Source organism: Catharus ustulatus, chromosome W, assembly GCF_009819885.2.
Source record: "Catharus ustulatus isolate bCatUst1 chromosome W, bCatUst1.pri.v2, whole genome shotgun sequence".
Taxonomy (NCBI): domain Eukaryota; kingdom Metazoa; phylum Chordata; class Aves; order Passeriformes; family Turdidae; genus Catharus; species Catharus ustulatus.
The window spans coordinates 9,274,008-9,296,857 of record NC_046261.2 but is presented as its reverse complement, the minus strand read 5'-3'; the positions used below and the strand labels follow the sequence as shown (position 1 = coordinate 9,296,857).

General features: G+C 39.2%; 1 protein-coding gene across 4 annotated transcripts in view; it reads right to left on the bottom strand.

Annotated features, from left to right (window-relative positions):
* The window catches only part of LOC117005078 (transportin-1-like), a 189,411-nt gene that overhangs the window by 14,817 nt on the left and 151,744 nt on the right, over positions 1–22,850 (bottom strand). For all 4 annotated transcript variants that reach the window (XM_033076326.1, XM_033076327.1, XM_033076328.2 and 1 more), the window contains exons 11-24: positions 21,322–21,382; positions 20,482–20,653; positions 15,351–15,503; positions 13,500–13,725; positions 12,351–12,522; positions 10,112–10,198; positions 8,744–8,851; positions 8,368–8,526; positions 8,185–8,272; positions 7,187–7,285; positions 6,878–6,973; positions 4,017–4,092; positions 3,109–3,208; positions 1,597–1,671 (exon numbers count right to left, since the gene is read on the bottom strand). In XM_033076326.1, the coding sequence (XP_032932217.1) occupies positions 1,597–1,671; positions 3,109–3,208; positions 4,017–4,092; positions 6,878–6,973; positions 7,187–7,285; positions 8,185–8,272; positions 8,368–8,526; positions 8,744–8,851; positions 10,112–10,198; positions 12,351–12,522; positions 13,500–13,725; positions 15,351–15,503; positions 20,482–20,653; positions 21,322–21,382 (1,672 nt within the window). The remainder of the gene's footprint in view (positions 1–1,596; positions 1,672–3,108; positions 3,209–4,016; positions 4,093–6,877; positions 6,974–7,186; positions 7,286–8,184; positions 8,273–8,367; positions 8,527–8,743; positions 8,852–10,111; positions 10,199–12,350; positions 12,523–13,499; positions 13,726–15,350; positions 15,504–20,481; positions 20,654–21,321; positions 21,383–22,850) is intronic.

Below are 22,850 nucleotides of genomic sequence, written 5' to 3'. Positions count from 1 at the left end.
GATATCTTCCTTTTATAAAACGTGATACAATTAGGGTATATATCAGATCTCAACGCTGGCAGCTCATGCACCTTTTCTCTTGGAAGGAATATTTTCTCTTTTAGCTCTAGTGCTCCAAAACCAACAAATCCACCCTGCCAAAACCCAAACACTATCCACTATCAAGAGAAAGACCTTGGAGGACAACAAAATTATTTTTTCATTATTTCTAAAAGGCATAATTATTAATGGAAAATATGTAACTGGACTACAATAATCATGCATTCAACTAACATAAAAATACATTCCAATGAGGAAGTAATCTAAAAAATTTGTATGCCATCACTTGAAGAAAGCTTTGTCTCTGTCCTTGCTTGGCAAAAACCATGAAAAATACACTTTAAAAAGCAAGGATGTCCTTATGCCAAATGACCAAGAAACACTGTGTCTACTTTAAATGGATTACATCCCACATGGATATCCTGGAAAGAATCTGAAAAAGAGGAGCATAGCTTATTGAAGCAAGTATTGAATGCTGAAGGACCAGGACAGAAATATGTACTGAAACTGCTTTGGACAACCATCACAGACAACATCCTGGACTTTCTTTTAAGCTTGTACTTCTTGTTTTCTTATCCTGATGCTAGAAGACTCACAGCCATGCATTTCCTGACCCTGATATTACTTCAAAGCCTCTCAGATATTTAGTCTTCTAACTAGGACAGTGAGATTTTTGTCTTTGATACTCAAGATGAGATTCCAATGTTCTAGACCGTTCTGATGCGCACACTTGGCATTATTGAAGAGGAAGTGCCAATATTGGCCCACAATCCAAGTATGTACTTATAAATGTGTTCTGTTTTATCTTTAAGAGGACCATTAACTTTTGACATACATCCTTCCTAAAACTAGAGATTTCACTTTACAAAAGATGAGGAAAGTCACACTACTGAACAATGAAAGCATCTGTGCATGAAACTGAAAAAGTTTATTTTGTTCTGGTTTTTAACTGAAGACACTAGTGCATAAACACAATACATTGCTTTCTGTCTCTATGTGTGTTTTGTTTATTTTACACAAGGCAAACAGTCCTTTTGCTTAAATTCTATTGATACTTTGTCTAGGGATGCATTCTTGGCTATATCTGAGCATAAGTTTCTTGAAGACTTGCTTATCCAAGAGGAATTCTGAGGATGGTTAAGCAGTCCCAAAAATTATTTTCAGTTGGAGCAAGATAAACAGATCAGGATACTACTGGAAGATTTTCCATTTTCTAGTTATTTCTAAAAAAAAAAATTCTTGTTGGAGGGGATGGGTCTTAAACCACACAGATCTCATTTTCCAGAAAAGAAAAAAAAATGGGAAAAAAGTTTTCTATGTGGTATAAACCCCCCTGTTCTACCAAATGAAACCAAAAAAATAGAAGGCTGGACATTATAAAAATATAGGTTAAAAAAATAAGATTTTTATTATGTTTTGTTTGAAAGTTTATGACTTTGCAAGAAAGCCTTCAAGACCACAAATACAGTAAGTGCTAATAATGGAAATAGAAAACAAGAAAAAAAAGGATCCAAAAATAACCACAGTTCAGATATACTGTCATACTAGAAACATTACCTTACAGAACATGTCTCGGAGATCATCTTTTGGGTTAATCCACGATGCAACAGCATCACAAAAAAAAATAAAGTCCTATAAGATTAAACAATCACATAGGTTAGGAACCTCACATTTATAGGTCTGAAAACAATGCCGAATGTTTGTTCTATGAACTATGCAGGGTATCTGATCCTAATTCACAACTGCTTTTAGTTTTACGCCTTTATTTTCTAGTTAATTCAGACAAAAATGGTAAGCTGTTGTATGTTTAAGTATATGGAAATAGAAATAGCTGAGTGTAGGAATATCTTTGTTTAATAGGATTTTTTATTAAATTGAACCACAGTTAAAAACACCTCAAAACAACAAACACCTCCTGCCCTCCCACACCACACTTGTCTAACTAATTCTTTCAGCACACATTACAAGTTTGAGAACCAATCATCTTAATAACAATCAACAAACTCAGGATCACACTTGCAACTTAGTCTGATGTATTTTCAGTTGGGAAAAAAGCTGTTGTATTTTTTTAAGCAGAGCCAGAAGTTGTTTCTGGGATACACAGAATGTGTACATGTTCAAAACTAAAGCCACCCCAAAAACACTATTTTGCATTACCTCCTACTATACCATTAAAACATCAGTCTTAATGATGAAGTTGATAATGCACGTTTTTGGGTAGGAACTGAGGATAACAACTACGTAGGAGGAGAGCTGGGATAATGAAGAGAGTCCTTAATTGTTCCCTCCATTTAAGCCGTGTAAAAGAAAAGACAGCAGAAAAGGGAAATGCTGAGTACAAGATAGGGGATAAGTGAAATGAACTGAAAAATTCAAAACAAGATAGAGGTTCAATTCTTGCATTTCAGGGAGAAGGATTCCAGGCAGAGGAGGGAAATTCACCTTTATTTTCCTCTTAGAAAATATTACCTTCATACAGCTTTACCTTGGAGTTGCACAGACTAAAGAGCAAATCATATTCTATTCTTGAGATGTACAATTTATTTTAAAGGGATGCATCTTTCTTGTCATATTGACTATTTAAGCAATATATCCAAAGTTGAAAGAGAATTTTCCCTGTCCGAGTTTTAATAATGAAGGGGTGGTTATTGTTTTTGTTCTGTTTCTTTTTTTAAAAGCCTAGATTGTATCTGAAAAATAGGTTTCAGTATGTCAGTTTTTGCCTTGTGTTTTCATACATATCATCAACATAAAAAAGACTGATAGAAGTATAAATATACAGTTAATCAAAGTTCATTTTTGACATATTCCTTGAAAGTAAATTACAAAAATGAATTAAACAATGCTGTCTTTTCCTTTCCATAAGTGATAATTACTGAAGTAGAAATCCTGAAGTATCATATGCATAATTTGAAATAGAAACATTTTGGTCTCCTTGATGCCTAAAAAGAAGTTACAGCACATACTACTGGGAATCGACATCAAGCTAAATTTTTTCATACTCAACATACAGCTTTCACTAAATTTCACATGAGCAAAGAAAAAAGAAGATCTATTTATGTATCTTACTTGGACTACTCCACTGGGGTTGACTGAGATCATGGTACATATCCCACGGAACGCTGAATCCTTTTCCTCATTATCTCTTATGTTTCGCAGAGAAGTGCACCTAGTAAGTTGGAGAGCAAAACTTAACTAATTCTATTACTTTTTCATTCAATCAAGTCAGGACTAGATTACAGCATTTGATGGAATAAGTCACACTGATAAGATTATCTGAAACACTATTTTGAACACTTAGAAAGATACTTGTTGCACACAGTATTTTCTAGTATATTCCCATTAGGTATCATCTACAGAATCTTGCTTTCCTGTTGCACTATATGCAGTTAGAAAGTGTTACCTGTATTCCATTAAATACAAAATAAACTCATGTATAAAATAATTATAGAAACTATCATTATTAGAAGCAGAACATATAATACTATTGCAATATGAATTCTGTCAGATATCACTTAAAGAACAATTATTTAACCTTTACAGCAACAAGCAAGCTATTTTATACATAACAAGTGTAGAAATATATTCCTTACAGCAATTCAAGCCTCAGACTGAATTTTAAGTGATGCACAGTTTAAATTTTAGAGTATTTGCATGCATTGTATTATCATTCTCGTGGATTTTAAAATGCTCTTTCATAATCAAGCTTTAACACACAAGCATGTGACAATCTTATCCCATGCATAAATTAGTCGCTAGGCACAACATAAAGAATACATGACAGTGCTACTAAAAACTCACAAACCTGATAGGACAAGATTAGTCACATGATTGGCAATGATTAAGGATTGAGATTTTGTAACCAACTGAAAATATATCTAAAAGTGAGATAGAAGAAAGAAAGAAAGAAAGAAAGAAAGAAAGAAAGAAAGACAGTGAAGAAAAATGAATTAAAAAAAATTTTGAATAATACACACCAGGGTCTTATAAACTGCTGTAGCATGGGGGCCACCTCTTGAGGACAAACGTAACCAAGACGACCAATTGTTATTGCTAAGGTAATGCAATCACGGTTATACACCACCAAACGCCAACCAAGACATGAGCAAATGAGGGGGGAGGAGAAAAAATAAAGAAAAAAACAACAAATAACTCAGAAACAGAAGCCAACAGAATCTGCATATGATAGTAAACATAAGATTTCACCAGTGCTGTTTATTACAACCCCTTGAATAAGAGACAGCAACATATATGGTATAGTCTCCAGGGCAAAAGAAAAATTAAAGAAGTAAATGAGAGAACACCAAAAAACACAATTTGAAATACAAAGGCTTTCTGATGTAAGCATTCTGTTCTCTTCAGAATCACCTCTTACAGTAAATTTACCTACTGAACACTTCAAAATTTTTAATAAAAAGTACTATTATGGATACTATTGATAAAAAGGAATTAACCATTTTCAGTTTTAGTATCAAGTAGTCCTAAATATTTTAATTTTTCAATATTTAGAATTCAAGATTTTAATAGGCCTACTATCAGTAAAAATACATTTATAAACACTTTTACACAGAATATATTGTGGTCTATCTAATAAACTCTAAATAGATTAAACCCAAATATTTGCTTTCTTCATTATCCTGTAGAAAAATTAAAGTGGTTGCTAACTCATAGCAACTGACTGGAGAAAATTATTTTTTAATCCAAATATTTCTTCCATTCAGAAAAACTTCCTCATAGAAGTTGTATAATAATCTGACTTCTGATACAAAAGTATAAAGACAAAAAATAGTAAAACTGCTTCTCTGAATTATTAGGTATTGTGGTCCTTTGTTCTAAGGGCCAGACTGAAGATAATATCATGCAAGTATGTTTTAATGGTGTTTGTTCAACTCACAAAAGATTAATCTTTAGAAAAAAGAGAAGGTGGGAAATAATGTATCAGGTTTACTTGAAGTAAAATACGTGAATAATACTAAAATCTAGCAGATTTATATGAAGCAGAGAAAAGAAACCTATGTTCAAGGGACATACTATGCAACACTAATTAACAGGCATTTGTGAACAGTTTCATGAAACATGCAATAAAGCAGATGATACTTTCTCCAATAAAAGTTTAGTGTAGGATACACTAGTGGTTTGAAATGTACCCATTCCATGAAAGCTACATCTCACTGGTAATGTACTATTTTACCCAGACATTACTTGATTTCAAATTTTCAGCACATCTAACAGAAAACTGCATTTGAAGTGATACTTTCAAACGAAAGTGCACTTTTAAGGTTTATCTGTAAATTCTCACAGCTAGAGTCTGTAGGAGGAATAGTAATTTCTGTCAAAGCTTAACTTTTTGACATGTCAAAGCTTAACTTTTTGGCATGTACTCATTACTTTCTATGCAATTATTTTACTTAAGCCGATCTCATGTTTCCATAAGTGTTTTCCTAACTCATTACATAACAGCCTACAGTACAAAACAATACTCTTGTGCATACCAATGGCATGTAGCACAATATCGCACAACAAACTTATAATTACATCACACTCAACATTTATTTGAAGTTATGCATCTGCATTTAAATAACTGTTAAGATACTAAAAAAGACAATGTTCGAATGCCTAAAAACTTCTCTAACAGTGATGGAAGCAAATTTTAGGTACTGAATGTTTCTCAGATACAGATATTACATATCCATCAATGCAGACAAAGGAGGTTGGGGGCAAGGAGGAAGAAAATTTATATTGCTGTACTATTCCATGGTGTATTTCATAACAAGCAATTAGCATGAAAATTATATTTTCAAAGAGCAGTACCTATAATATGCCAGACAACTAGGCAATTTTTCCTTCAAGTTCACATTCCATACTAAATGAGAGGATGGGGTGTGGAGAATACTGAAGGAAAAATATGCATAGAAAGAAATCCAAATTTATCTCATACGTAACTCAAGCCCAAATGTAACTAGCACTGAATTTGCATCATTTTCAATTATGACCAGTATAATGACTAAGCTATCATTTTTCTTACAAGACAGATTTCAAACAGAAAAAAAATCAAAAGATTCTCAATTAGTAAAATACAAAACCTGAAACCTGTTAAATTATTAATAAAGTTTTGTTGAAGTATGGAAGGTGCTCTTCATACCAGAACATGCCCTCTACAAATGCAAAAAAACCAAACCTCAGAAATTTCAGTTCAATAAGGCATTTGGGGACTGCTTCCAATTTGGAAGGCAAAGCAGTTGGCCAGAACATAGAAACATATATGCCACTGTTAAGACTTCTTTTCAGAAATTTGTTATTAAGTGACCAGGTAATAGAAATTATACATAATTTCAGTTATGTTTTGGTAAAACTGTCATCACAGATCTAGATTTTTGTGCATATTATTACAAATTAATGTTTAAAAATGTGCATTATTGTAAATTCAAAGAGTTCATTATTTGTTATATATATGCCAATTACATTTGTTTCAAACACTAGACATATACATACAGTACACATGAAAGGACATGCATATATTAAATGTAAAGCCACTAACTCTTTAAGTGTTACTGCATACATGTCATATTGTATAAATAAATAAAACTGGAAGAATACTTAAATACATGATAAATAAATGTAATATGCTATAAAGGTGAGAAAGCAATAACTTTAATATTGTAGAGATATGATAGATGGTTTTCTGCAAGACTGAGACTTGTAAAAGTTTCTGCAAATCAGTTGTTTTTGTTTGTAAAAGCCAAATATATAACAATAAAATAAGTTCTAGTCATTTTTTAAAATAATTATAGAAAAAAAATTAATTCCCTTCACCATAAATTATTCAGTTTTTGGATACCTGTGTTCTCTAACAATGTCTTTGGTGTGTTGGGTCTGTTAATTATTTCTACAAGCTGGTGCAACACCATTGGAATATAATGCTGCATCTCTATACCTGAAACAGAAAAAAAAAAAAAACTTTCAGAAGAAAATGACCATTAATATACACAATTTATTTAGATCTGGTACATCAAACTTACTGTCAAAGACAAGAATGTAAAACTGAATTTAAATTTTTAACATGAAAGTATCACTAGAAATAAAAAACAATCCATCCCCCAAACAAACCATTCTAAATATGCAAATATTCAAAGAAAAAAAAACTTACCCATTTGGATGGAGATTTCTCCAATCGCCCAGGTTGCATTGTTGCACACAGAAATGAATTCAGGGTTTAGGTTTGTTCCCAAAATGGGCATGAAATCAGCTAGAAAGAACAACATTTTAAAATCTCATCACACAATACAACCATCTTGTTCCATTACTGTAAGATCACAAGGAGAGGGAGTTTAAAAAAAAATCATGCAAACATATTTAAATTCTTGTAAAGCATTACACTTCAATTAACAAGATCTGTATTTTTGCTATATATCAGATTAATCTGGATGATACAACCTAGGCAGATCAATGCAAATCCTTTCAAACTATGATTTAAAAATATTTTGAATAGATTTTACATTTATGTAACTCTAGAAACCTTTTTTACCCCCTTCCCAGGAGTAGGGAAAGAAAAGCACACCTGGATAGCCATGTATTCAGTTGTGCTAAAAATAAATTACCAAACACCTCTCCCCAAGACAAATACCCCCTTCAGCAACAAAAACAAAAAAATACCAAACACAACACCAAGCCCCCCTCAAAAAACCCCAACAGACAAAAAAAATGAAACCTAGAAAACAAATCTCAGCCTTGATTAAAATGACAGATGTTATAATCTATCTTTGTGACTAATATTGCACTAAAATTTAAATTCCAAGTCTATCCAAGTATTAATAGATTCTAGTAGAGCAAAAAACCTAAAAAGCAACTGTTCTAATTGAAGTCTAAGTACATCTGTTTTGCTGTATTTCAGCAAAACAGGAAGCATGTTACATTATAAAAGTCAAGCAACAAAATGAACTTTTGCTCTGTCTACAAAAAGAACAACACATCTTAAACACACAGTTGAAAGGAGAAAAGGCTACAGACCCTTGCTGATAAAGGAAAACTAAAATCTACAACACAATGACAAGGTAACCCACAGAAAAGGGAACTTAACAATGGCTAAACCAGCCTCCTATCAGTTTGTAAAACAAGTTAATTATTTAATATGTAAAAGAAACATACCGATGCAAGGCTTAACATGCTGAAAACACGCCTTTGTCAGATCACCTAACAAGGCAAAAGAACTCTGCCGTACCTCAGGCATTTTATCCTAAAGAGAGGAAGAAAAATACCTGTCAATTCTAGAAGTGTTTCTGATTCTCTTTAGAAAGAAAATTTTTGGATTAAACAGATTACTCATCTCACCTGCATACATTGGTACATTAGTGTCAGGATATTGCTGCAAGCCACTAGCTGTTCAATGTTGCCTCCAAGTCCTTCAGCTAAACCACTGAGTAAATCAAGAGCTACAATCATGAAATCTTTATCTGGAGCCTCATATTGGTCTGGTTGAGCATTGTGCAACTGCAACAAATAATTATGCATTTTCAAAATGAGTATTAGATTTTCTCAGGGGCATGCATAAAAGTAAAAACAAACAAACAAGTTTCAGAACTGCAGTTTCATTTAAATATTCAATAATTAATACTACAAATCTCCCTGCAAACCCCTAACTTCACATAGTTAATACATTGGTTTAAGGAGATATTCTGAAAACACTGGAATACCAATAGAAAAATACCATTGCTTGTGCAAGAGTCTTCTGCACCAGATTTACACAACGCTGGTACACAGGCTCACAATATGGAAGAAATCCAGATTGCAAGGCAGTAGCAACTGATGACAGGCACTGGAATAAAATAAAAAGAAGGAAAAAAAGGTGATAGAGACACTAACTTTCTTCACCTTCCCCAAGTACCCTTTACTTGTGTGAAGTACAGTAATTTCACGATTACAAGCTGCACCTGATTATAAGCCGCAGCTCTGGGTGTCGGCAACGTTTAGGTCTTTGTCCATATATAAGCCGCACCGTATTATAAGCTGCACTTTCCTTCACAGCGAGGATCCGTGTGCAACTTTCGCAAAGTTGCCAATTAGTAACAGAATCACGTGATCACAGGGTTTACCGTCTTGGCCCTGCTCTGGGCGGCCGCCAGGGAGCGGCCCCGGCCCAGCTTGCCGCTGCCGTCAGGAAGCGGGGGTGAGGTGTGCCCGGTCGGTGCCGCCAGGAAGCAGGAGATCAGCGTGCCCGGCTGCTGCCGGGGGCCGGGCGGGCTCCGGCTCTCCTCGGGGCTGCTGCGGGCTCGGACTTCCGGGTTGGGAAATTTCTGAAATTTGTTCATATATAAACCGCTCCTGAGTGTAAGTCACACTTCCGGGTTGGGAGTAAAATTTTAGTCAAAATGGTCCGGCTTATAATCATGAAATTACTGTAAATTAAAAGCATTTTAAGTATACCCACAAGTACCTGTTTAAGTAAAAACAACCTAGAAAGGTAGTACTAATTAGCTGAGCCAAAGCAACTGTCAGCTAATCGTTACTGTCTCCTACATATGTCAGTTGAGAAAATTTCTCAGGAGCAGTATATCTTCTTTGAGGTGCCAAGACAGTTCATATGAAAACAATTGCTATAATTCAACTAGCATTTACACTAAGTTTCACTATACTGACAATATACAAGCCCTAACATTACCCAAGAGTTATGAAACTAATTTCTCTAGAAGTGTTTTCCTGCTTCACACTTGGAGAGTACAGAGAACAGACTATATTGTCTGGTTCAAACCTTCAACCTGTCGGTAATTGTTTTAATGAAGGGATGAAGGGAAAGCAAGGAGAGAAGACAATAACAACAGGGATGGAGCAATTTTTTAAAAACAAAGAATCTCTAAAAGAAAACACTCAAGAATGGCAGGAAAAAAAGATTCTAAAAGATTTCTGCTAAACTTAATAACATTTCCTCAGTTAAAAAATTTTCTCGCTATTGTAATAATATTTTCTCCATAATGGGAAATGTCTAATGCTGACAACATTTATAGTCACACTTCCTAGTAGGAACATCCTTAGTAAAAGAGGCAATTCCTAAAACACATATTCAAATTTTAACATTTACCTCTAATAAAGGGAAAAGATCTTTATCTTCATCCTTCAACATGTTCCACTTCTGGATTAATGGAGGCATGAGCATCTGAATATATTCCTGTTTAAGATGAAAATGCATCAGCTACTTAAGCACTCAATTGCATACTAGTTTATTTCAAAGTTAGAAAATGTATATATTCTACTTTTTCAGAAGAAAAAAAATATACTGTAATTCAACCATTGTTGAAATATATAGAAGTAGAACTTAAAACTTTTTTGCTGAGGCACATAAGTACCTTTGCAAAACAAATCTTTTCCTCCAGGTTTGTCTTCAGTCTAGCAACTTTTAATAGCTGCCTGGGTTGTTACATATCTATAGGATTGAATCAGGGGCTACAGAAAATATTTTTGCCAGCAATGCAATCTGGCTGTGCATCTGCCACCTGTTTTTCTCAATCATCTTCCACTGCCCTGATGCTACAATCCTATCCCCAGAAGTTACTGAAACCTCTTCCTCATTCAATTACTCATCCATGAAGAAAGTAATTTTCTATCCCTCCAGAAATGTGCATTTACCAATTCTGTATAAAATGTTGCATCTTCCCAACCACTGCTATCACAGTCACAAAGACATCAAGCAAGGCATCCCTGTAGTACTGTTGCTCCAGGAAAGTATACAAAGAGACAACAGATGCTACCAGCTAATTCTATGTCCAAAGATACAATATTCTAAGTGACTGAAGAAAGTCCCACCATTACCAGGAGTTCCCATTTAGCTTCCTTCTGGTGCTGTCAAAAGTCAAGTTGACCAGGGGCAGAGATTGGAAAAGATGGTTTTTGATAGTGTGAAGTCTTGAATGGCAAGTAAAATGCCATGGTGACAACCCAAATTGTTTTATTCTAGTTTATCTGTGTCATGTGAAGCACTATAGAGAAATAAACCAAATTTCAACAGCCATCACAAGATGCATGTGACATCTATGTATATCCTATTAATGAACATGTACACTACAAAAACCCCACTACATTTGCCTATGCTCTCTGTACTTTACTCAAAGGATTCTCTGTTTTTAGATATAAAATGCACATCTATCCCGCTCTCAGATACAGCAATTTCTAATGATGATGTGCTTTGATGCATTGGAAAGACACTCAGAGCAGTTTAACTATACTGAAAGTGGTTGCAAACAACAAAAAAACGTCATTAGAAATTAGCACACACATTCCACCAATTTAAGTCTCATTTCATATCTATATTGAAATATATATATATCCTGTGAGCTGAAAAATTCTGAGAGCCATGAAAAAAAAGTCACAATCACAAGAAGTACATTTTGTAAGCCACCACACACAATTATTTATTCAAAATGGGGGATATTTGTGTACAGTAATTTCAGGACCATAAGACGCACCGGACTATAAGGTGCACTCTTTTTTTGAAGCAAGGATCCGCCCCCAGCTCCCCCCCTGCGGTTGCTGGCCAAGGCCCCGCCTCAACCCAAAAGCCATGGGTCCCCGGGCCCGCCTGTACCTGGCGGGGCCGGGCTATGCCCGCCGCCACTCTGTGCAGCGTCCCCGGGGCCGGGGCCTGCCCGTCACTGCTTGGTCCCGCATCCCCGGGACCGGGGCATGCCCGCCGCCGCTCTGTGGAGCATCCCCGGGGCCCCGTTGCTCCAGGAGTTCCCTGGCGCTCCGGGTGTCACATGCTCCCCTGGCGCTCCGGAAATCCCACGCTGCACAGGCACTCTGGGAGTCCCCTGGCGCTCCGGGTGCCCCGATGCCGACGGGCTCACCCCGTGTTGCCGTTGCCCCCCTGCCTGGGTTGCGCCGCCGCTCTTTTCCCCCCCCGCGGCCACCTCCCCGATGCTGGCAGGCCCGCGTCAGGCCGCCGTTGTCCCGATGCCGCCGGGCTCACCCCGGCCCGGCGCTGGTCCGATGCCGCTGCCGGGCGGGGTCTGCTCAGTTGGGGACTGTTGCGGGCTCGCACTTCCAGGGTGGCAAATGTCGCAACTTTGTACATCATATAAGGCGCACCGGACTATAAGGCGCACTTCCGGGTTCGGGGGAAAATTTTAGTCAAAAGGGTGAGCCTTATAGTCGTGAAAGTACTGTAGTGTGAAAATTACATACAGTCCATGTATATTACATGTAAATTATTATTACTGAATCCAACATTTTTGTTTTAAAACATATAAAGCACACTACATAAACCACTCAACCAGTTTTTCAATATATGATGAGTGTTTCTACAGAACATAAGGTATACTCACAGGTTTATTTAGATGATGTCCTACAGAATCTGCTAGAGTTCCTATAGCATCATAAAGAATGAGCAGGTTTTTATGCTGGTATTTACTAAATGCGAAGACCAAAGTGTCAAGTATATATGCAAGATAAGGAACAAGCTCTGTACAAGCCTCCTCTTCTAGAGTAGCAAAGGCACTGAATGACAAAAAACCCCACCCCAAATAGGTCAGTCAGTATCTTGTAAAAAACAAAACAAACCCCCCCCCAAATGCCCCACACAACCCATTCCTGTTCAAACATAGAACTGTATGTAGTCTTTCAATTCATCCAAGGTATGTTTTCACAATGGTATTATTGAGACAAACTCAATCTACTTTGATTGAACACAAAGATTCAGCTCTTAAACTGTGATGAGCAAAATTTTAAAATACCCCATTCAGAGGTTTCCTCCCAAATTTCTCCTAAAGCAGGACATCTGGTAAAAACCTTTTATGTATACATGTTACAGATCTAATCCTGCTTTATGAAGAAACTTGCTTGGCAGTCTACTGTGTGCTCCTGCCCTATACAAATTGACATGTAAAGGCTTTATTTTTGCTGAGTTTCCTGCACAAGTGGCATACCCATTCCATTAATGGTGTGTCCATTCTATGTTTTTTTTAATATTGGCAGACAAAGAACAGAAAGTAATCTTACCTCCAAGAATCTCCTTTCAAGAGAAAGGAAATATCCCTTGAAATAGTTGTAACCCAAATTTTTTGTAATCCTGAGCTAAATAAAAACATTGCTAATGCAATGATAGGATAATTTTCCAGTATTGACCTTGTTCATAGGCCTATAAAATCCAGATTCCTGGTCAATGAAATTTCAAATATTGAAAACCAACAGGTGTGACATACATATAATTTCTTTTACTACAATATATTGTTTAGTTTGTTTTTCATATATTCTAAAAACAAACTGGACAAGAGAAAGACAAATTATCTGTTTTTGTTTTACCCCAACTCAGTTGTAATGATTTCAGAAGAAGCTGAACCCACCTCAATTTAAAAGGAAAAAAATACCTTAAGAGCTAGAAACAGAGTTATAGAATAATCAATTAAGGCATTAAAATATTTTCCCATGAAAAAACAGTGTCATGGATAGTACTTTTTGTTTAAGCTTTGACTCACCTGCAGGCAGCTTCTTGCACTCTCTTGTTGCTATCCAGAATGCGCTTTAACAACTCAGTCATTAATGGCTTCAAGTATGTGTCTGGGGGTTGACTAACTACCCAGTGTGCATAGCGACTAAGAGTCCAGCAAGTGATGGAGCGCACAAGAGCCTTTTTATTAGAGAGGCACTGAATAAGGTGAGGGATCAGCTCAGGAAGATATGGAATCATACCCTGCATGCAACCTAGAAGGAAAAATATAGCTATTTACAGTATGAGAATTAGAAACCATAATAGAGTTTTTTGTCATTTCCTAGAAGGGATATATTTTCTTCCTCTATCATGTAGTAATACATTTTACCAATATACACAGCAAGTCTACCTAATTTATGTTGCCCTAAAAAGAAACCACACCATAAACAGTAATTAAAATCCTCAATTTTACATTCATTCCAACTACATTTCTACTTCAGTGCTTCCCCAATCCCCATAAATTCTTCTTTATTAAAGGGAATATAGTAAGAACATCCAAATAAAATTGATTTACAAAACTTGGAAGTCTTATGCCAGTCTACTCAGTGACCAAGACAACAAGCAGAGAAAGATTAAGCCTTGATAACTAATCATCATATTGTAATGGATTGTGCTTTGTTAATCAAATCTTGCTCAATAAGTGATTACACAGACAGAAGTTGAGTGCAAAGGGTTACTCTTCAGCCACCAATTCCTGTTAAGTAAACAAGGAAGAGTTCCATGAGATGAAACAATACCAGAGGGGACATGCACTGACTGCAGGGTCATTCCGGGGGCAGTTGAGGAAGAAAACCAGGTCTCCACCAACGACCACCAGGAGGACAGAAACGACCCCCTAGCAACTACTTGCGCATGCTTGAGAGAAACGCAAAGTGCTCCGGCAAATCAGATTGGGACACGAAGAAAACCAGAGGAAAGATTGTATAAAAGGGTCTCTGAAAATGTTCTCTAGTGCGAGTCGTTGGTGGAGCGCTGACTCCCCAACTGCCCAGCGCTGTTTTGTTCAGTTATCGCTTGCTAATAAATTTTCTATGGTTAACTTGAACTGGCCTCTCCGATTTGTCACGAGTATCTATAACAATATCATTAAAAAAAATTTCTTTAAAAATGCAATTTTCTTCTTGTTTTCTCCTAATATAACACAAATACTGACCAACAATAAAAACTGCACACTTCGAGTCAGCAAGGGCAGTAATATACTGAGATTTGCAAGAAGTATTAACTTTTACCTTGCTTGACTTGAAATCAAACCAAACAAAAATGTTTTCTAGCAACAAAGAAAATATATGTTCACTAGGCACTGTCGGGAAAGATAGATAATCCAGGCATGGACCCAAACATATTCCCTCAATTTTCAAAATGGACAGTGATTATGGAAATACAGGTAAAAAGCCAAGACTCTAAGTAAATACAAAGAAATGGAAGTTAACACATTTAAATCAGAGAGCCATCCATAAAAAGCAACTCAGGGCACTGAAGTCATGTGACTTGTCTTCTCCATTTCTGAAAACACTGAATGAAATGTAAATACTCCTGTTGTATCAAATCAAGGAAGTATTTAATGACACACCGATAAATATATGCTACACAGTTAAGAAAGGGAGGAATAAAAGAAATTATCTAAGTTATTTAAGCCTCAAAAAAATGCACAGATTTGAAAATGAAAAACAAAAAGTAACTACAGTCATCAACTAGTAGATGTAAAGATTAATCACTAAAAAACCAAAACAACTAAGGATGTATACTTCCTTGCACAAGTAAATTCACCTAGAAGGAATCCCAGAGATGCTTTAGAACCAATAAAAATTCAGTAACCTGATATGAACTGTTGCCTTACCTTCAGCAATTGCTCCAAGAACAAGGATACCAGATTCTTTAACTACCCATTCGGGATGGAAAAGCAATTCCTTCAAAAGGGGCAAGATGTGTGGCAGAAGTTCATCACGAAATACATTAGCCAGGACATCTAGAGCAGCAGCAGAACATTTCCCTGAGGGGAATTAATAACGTTAATCTTCTTATTATACAAGCAGTTGTAGTTAGACAGTATGATTTTTCATTTTAACTTTGAGTTTCCAGGGTATCAATTTCATTACAATACACAGGGATCCATTGTGCTCTGGTACAAAGACATAGCTTTTAGAGAGCTATTTTTGCAGCATTTTTATAGTCTCTAAAAGGACTTATACACTCACTGATGGGAACCACAACATTATATTGCAACATTATATAAACTACATAATTTTAGGATGGTGTAACACTACAAAAGAGGGAAGGTCTGTGACATGAATGCAACATACCAGAGAAATTAGGGAGAAAAGAGAAATAGCCAAAAAATACTAGCAAGTAATTAAAAAGAAAATGTTCAAACATGATCTATGTCTCAAAGCAAAAAAAAGGCAAAATCATCAACCTCTAGAGACTGAAATTTACTGACTTCTGATTTGAGCTTACTCCTAATACAAAGAACACTAATTTGAAATTTGTTTGAAAGTTTTTAAACTCATATTTTAGCACAAAAAAGCTCATAAAAGAACAGTTTCAAAACATGATTCAGAAATCCTTATTCTGGTTGTCTGCTGTGGGACTGACATGTCTAGAAAAATAATGCTAAGATGGATTTATAGAGAATGCTCGTATTACAGTACTTATACTGATTTTTTTTCCAGCTTATGATCTCAGTTCCTTGATCCAACTGAACCAAAAGTACAGTAAATTCACGAATACAAGTTGCACTGACTATAAACCGCATCACTGGGTGTTGGCAAACATTTCGTTCTTTGTCCATAAATGAACCGCACCCAATTATAAGCCGCTCTGTCGTTCACAGCTAGGATCCGCTTGCAACAAAGTTGCCAAATAGTAACAGAATCGTGGGATCGGGGGGGGGTGGCGGGGGGGGGGGGGGGTTTACTGGCTCGACTTGGGCTGTGAGGGTTCGGTCCGCTTGGGGTGGTCCAGTTCGGTGCTGCCGCTCGGGGTCGGCTGCCGCCTCTGAGCTCACTCACCCTGGCCCGGCGCTGCCCTGTGGTGGCAGCGGGGCACGGAGCCTGCTGGCACCCATGGCGGCGGCGGTGGCAGGAGGGGACGGGAGCCCGCTGGCACCCATGGCGGCAGTGGCAGGAGGGGAAGGAACCCCCCTGCTCCCGCGGCGACAGGAAGGGAAGGAGTGCCCCCGCTCCCACCACGGCAGTCAGGAGGGAGACCCTGCCTCCCTCCCAAGCCGCGGGGTTCGCAGCATGGAGCCCCTACCTCCCCCGGGCTGCGGGAGAGGAGGGAAGGAGGGAGTTCCCCTGCCTCCCTCCCCCTCCTGCGCTGCCAGCAGGGATCCTGGCTCCACCCGCTGCGCAACAGACTAATCAATTTGCAACAATCACGTAAACCTGGGTTTTACTGGTCGGTGCTCGGCTCAGCACCTCGGTTTGCACTTCTGGGGTTGAAAATGTCAGAAAATGATTCATATATTAGCCGCCCCTGAGTATAAGCAACATTTCCGGTGTGGGAGCAAAATTTTAGTCAAAATGGTGCGGTTTGTAATCGTGAAATTACTGTATATACAAAACAGGTAATCAGGTAAAATATACAGTAGTTTCACGAATACAAGCCGCACCATTTTGACTAAAATTTTACTCCCACACCGGAAATGCGGCTAATACTCAGGAAGAGCTAATATGTGAATCATTTTCTGACATTTACAACCTCAGAAGTGCCAGTCAGGGTGCCAAGCCAAGCACCTACTAGTAAAAGCCGGCATTTCACGATTGTTATAAATTATTACTCTGTTGCGCCGCGGGTGGAACCTGGCTCCCTGCAGGCAGCATGGGGGGTGGGGAGAGAGGTGGGAGAGTTCTCTCCTTCCCTCCTCTGCCGCAGCCCGGGGGAGAGATGGGGGGGCCCCGTGCCGCCATTGCCGTGGCCCGGGGAGAAGGCGGGGGCTCTGTGCCGCCATGGTCGCGGCTCGGGGAGGCGGCGGGGGCCCCGTACCACCATGGTCGCAGCTCGGGGAGGCAGGGGGGGCTCCGTCTCCGCCCGCCTCCACGGCCGCGGGAGTTGGGAGGACTCCGTCCCTGCCTGCCACCACAGGGCAGAGCCGGGCCAGGGCAACCGAGCCCAGAGGCGGTGGCCGGCCCCAAGCGGCCGCGCCAAGTGGCTGCGCCGGGCTTGGCCACCTGGCCCCGTCGGTAGCCCCGAGCGGGTCGAGCCTGCACAGCCTGAACCGAGCCAGTAAACCCCGCCCTGCCGCGGTTCTGTTACTAATTGGCAACTTTGTTGCATGCGGGTCCTCGCTGCGAACGACAGAGTGGCTTATACTCAGGTGCGGTTTATTTATGGACAAAAACCAAAATGTTTGCCAACACCCGGCGATGCGGTTTATACTCAGTGCAGCTTGTATTCGTGAATTTACTGTACATAGCAAATGTAACATGCAAAAATCCTAAACTGGACCTAAACTGCTAGTGAGCCCAAACGACACAGACATGTTTTCAGTTGGGAGGTAACAACTACTAGAATAGATAATAAATACAAAATTTTTTCTACTCTGCTTCTAGATGATGTCCAACAGGTTTGAATAAAACCAAACATGAGCCCTCAACTCAGAGCAGATCTCCACTAAAAAACAATAATAAACACCAAAGACTCCCCAAGACCAGCACCTGGTACTTCAGTTTAAACTGTTTCAGTTTTCTACTAGAGGAAAAAAAGGTGACCTCCCATGACCAATGCTGCTGTCAGGCTGTGCTGACATTTCTTCTCTGTTCAAATTGGAAGTCAAATATAGAGCACTAGATAAGAAATAGGGCACACAATTCTGAAATTCAGGTACAGTAGTTTCACGAATACAAGCTGCAGCAATTTGACAAAAATTTTGGTGGAAACCCGGAAGTGCGGCTAATACTCGGGGGCGGCTAATATGTGAATAATTTTCTGACATTTACAACCCCAGACGTGCCAGCCAGGGCGCCGAGCCAAGCACCTGCCAGTAAAAGCCGGCATTTCGCGATTGTTACAAATTGTTACTCTGTTGCCCTGGCTCCCTGCAGGCAGCACAGGGGGCGGGGAGAGAGGCAGGAGAGTTCTCTTCTTCCCTCCTCTGCCGCAGCCTGGGGGAGAGATGGGGGGGGCCCCGCACCGCCATTGCCACGGCTCGGGGAGGAGGGGGGGCTCTGCCCCCACCCTCCGCCGCCGTGGCGGGAGCAGGGGGTGCTCCGTGCCTTGTCGGCGCCGCGGCGGGAGCGGGACCGGGGCGAGCGAACCCAGAGGCGGTGGCCAGCCCCGAGCGGCACCACCGAGCTGGACCACCTGGCCCCGTCAGCAGCCCCGAGCGGGTCGAGCCTGCACAGCCTTAGTTGAGCCAGTAAACCCCCCGTCATGCCGCGGTTCTGTTAGTATTTGGCAACTTTGTTGCGCGCGGGTCCTCGCTGCGAACGACAGAGCGGCTTATATTCAGGTGTGGCTTATTTATGGACAAAGAACGAAATATTTGCCAACACCCAGAGGTGCGGTTTATACTCAGTGCGGTTTGTATTCGTGAATTTACTGTAATCCAAATTCTCTCAAGTACAGATGGCATCAAAACAGATTTCTTAACTGTTCTGTTCTCTCTGTTTCCTAGAGAACTTTAGCTTCCTCATCTTCTTAACCAAAACCGTGGACCACAGAGCACCGTCTGTCATTTCAGTTATGTTTTCCAGAAAATATTGATTTAATTCTGCAATCTCTACACACAATGACTACAAGAATAGTATTATGAATTTAAAACCATAAAAAAGATACTTTACAAAGGAAAATATGTTTGTGTTTTTTGTCTTCTAAATTATAATAACTAGTATCAGTATTAGTACTATTTTAAAATTTAGATATGTCTCAAAGTTGTTTGATCCATAAACTTCAAGGCACATTCATCTGTACTACATCTGAACTACTGGTAATAGTGGTCAATAGCAGCATGTAGGAGGAAAAAATCGAACACAAACCAGATTTAGAGGAAAGACTGAACTAAAAGAAAGCATTATTAAGCTAAGAACAATGTGCAAGATTGTATTGGATCCAACTGAGCTGGAGTTCATTTCCCCATAGCAGCCCTCACAGTGCTGTGCTTTGCATAGGTAGCTGGAAAAGTGTTCACAACATACCAGTGTTTTGGTTACTGCTGAACAACACTGGCACAGAATCAGCACTCTCTTAACATTCCACCTCCCATCAGTAGGGTAGGGATGGGCAAGATCCTGGGATGGGACAAAACCAGGCCAGTTGACCCAAACTGACCAAAGGGATATCCCATACCACATGATGTTAGCTCAGATATAAAAGCTAAGGAAGTGAGGAGGAAGGGGGGGCATTAATTATTTACAATGTTTGCCTTCTGGAGCAACCCCTATGAGGGTTGAAGCTCTGCTTCTGGGAAGGGGCTGAACATCACACACTAATGGGAAGGAGAGAATAAACCTATTTTGTTTTCCTCTTTGTGTGCATATAAACTTTCACTTTTGCTTTAGTAAACTGCCTTATCTAAACCTACTAGTTTTTTTCCATCTTATTTTAGCTCCCCTATCCAGCTGGGAGAGGGAGTGATAGAGTAGCTTGACAGGCACCTGGCATCCAGACTAGGTCAATCTACCCCAAAGACTTTTATTAAAGTAAACAGTAATACATGTTTTGTATTACCTTGTAGAATTAAAATTCAAAATCCAAAGTTTCTGTTGAATTGCATCTAGTAGATGTTTGCAGCTCTATTGACCATATTCAAAATAAGTTTAGAGGTGACTAGATTTTTCAAGTTATATAGCCAAAACATCACCTGAAAGACTCCCCCTCTGCCTGAAACACCAATTATATCAGCAGATAGTTCATTTTCTATTCAAAAGCAAAGTCTCAGTATTTCTATACTCAAATTCCTGTTTACTGTGGTTCTTGTATTTATGCAAGTAGCTATATTTTAAAACATTTTACACATTACTTTGACATACTTAAATTCCAGTCAGAGATAGTATCATCATCATCAAGATCATTGTCATCATCATCATCATCATCTTCAATACAATCTTCTTCATGTGGTTGAGCTACAGTCCGTGAACGATGAAAACGAGGTCTTATGTCCTGTTCACTATCTGGAATAGCTTCATCTTCTTCAACATCCCCCTGTCAAAAAATGTTTTATCAGATAAACCAGTGCAACTATATTGTTCAAGGAAGTTAAGAATGTAGTGCAAATTTTAGTTCAATTTTTATAAACGTGAAAAATTCACATTCCACTTGTGCTGCCTAGCTAACTAAAAATGCCATTGTTCCTGCATTGTAATACAGTATTTACCAGAAAAATTTCAGGAAAACAGAAGCAACAGAGGTAATCTCACAGAAAAGCACAAAGTACTCTTCTTGTTAAGAAATTACTCCTGATGGGAAGGAATTAGAAAGAAGAAGAGATAGAGAAATTCTAGTACACAGACACATTCTAAAATGTTGTGATGGAAAAAACTGTGTAGTTCAAGCTAGAAGGGCATTAAAATTAATTCTGATAATTTCTTTATAAACTGCTTTGCTGCAGTAATTCATGTATAAAAGAATCCCAGCTCTGTTGAAATTGGGTGGAAGGGGAGAGGAGCAAAGCAGAAAAACTCACATATTATTTTCCAACAAAAATGGCAGCAGTTGCATTCAGTTTTTGAAACATTGCATCCTGCCCCAGAAAGCTAAATCTCCAATGAACAGATGGCAGACCAGATCTGGTCTACCAGCTCAACCTTCTGATTTACAAGTCAGAAGCTAACCAGATATTCTTACTGAGTATAAAAGAAAGGAATGCTTACCTTTAACAGAATAATATCAATCTCTGAATATTTCATACCATTTACCAGCACAGGTATCAGTCTACAAAGAAATATTGATACATGTCAAGAAGGAAGACCCTGGTAACTACAGACCTGTCAGTCTCACTTCAGCACCTGGTAAAATTATGGAGAATGTTATTCTGGGGCTTATTGAAAAACACTTGAGAGACAATGCAGTCATTGGTCACAGCCAGCACGGGTTCACGAGAGGGAAGTCCTGCTTAACCAACTTACTTTCCTTTTACAACAAGGTCACCCATCTAGCTGACAAAGGGACACCAGTAGATTGTGAGGAATTTTGGATTTTTAGCAAAGTTTTCAATACTCTCTCACAGTATCTTTCTGCACAAAATGTCCATCACACAACTAGAAACGTTTATAATAGATTGAGTGAAGAACTGGCTGATGGGTTGGGTTCAAAGGATTATAGTAAATGGGGTCACATCAGGCTGGCAACTGGTTATCCGTAAATTCCCCAGGGTTCAATTTTAGGGTCAGTGCTCTTTAATGTTTTTATAAATGATCTGGAAGCAGGAATCAAATGTACATTAAGTAAGTTGGTTGATGATCCTAGAGTAGGAGGAGCTGTGGAGTCCCTGGAGGCAGAGGCACCCTGCAGAGAGGCAGACAAATGAGAGGGCTGAACAATCACCAACCATATGGAGTTTAACAAAGAAAAGTGACACATTCTGCACCTGGGACTGGGCAACCCTGGATGTACAGACAAACAGGAGAACAAGAGACTGGAGAGTAGCACTACAGAAAGGGACCTGGGGGTTCTGGTCAATGGCAAGTTGAATGTGAGTCAGCAGTGTCCTGGCAGCCAGGAAGGCCAACTGTGTCCTGGGGTGCATCAGGCACAGCATCGTCAGTTGGGCAAGGGAGGTGATTGTCCCACTCTACTCTGCACTAGTGCAGCCTCATCTCGAGTGCTGTGTGCAGTTTTGGGCACCACAATATAAGAAAGAAATAAACCTATTAGAGACCATCCAAAGAAGACAGTGAAGGGTCTCAAGGGCAAGACTGATGAGGAGTGGCTGAGGTCACTTGGTCTGTTCAGCCTGGAGAAGAGGAGGCTGAGGGGTGACATCATTGCAATCTACAACTTCCTCAAGGGGGTCAGTGGAGGAGGAGGTGCTGATCTCCTCTCTCTGGTGACCAGCAATACGACATGAGGAAATGGAATGAAGCCACATCAGGGCAAGTTCAGACTGGACATTAGGAAAAGGTTCTTCACTGAGAGGATGGTCGAGTCACTGGAACAAGCTCCCTAGAGAAGTGGTCATGGCACCAAGCCTGACAAGAGTTCAAGGAGCATCTGGACAACACTCTTAGTCATATGATTTAGTGTTAGATAGTCCTGCAAGCAGTAGGGAATTGGACTTGATCCTTATGGGTCCCTTCCAACTCAAGAGATTCCATGATTCTATGTCAAAATAACACATAAATAAAGCGAGTTGGTTTTCAGTTAGTTGATTCATAATTTTGGCTGTAACCACACTCCCTCC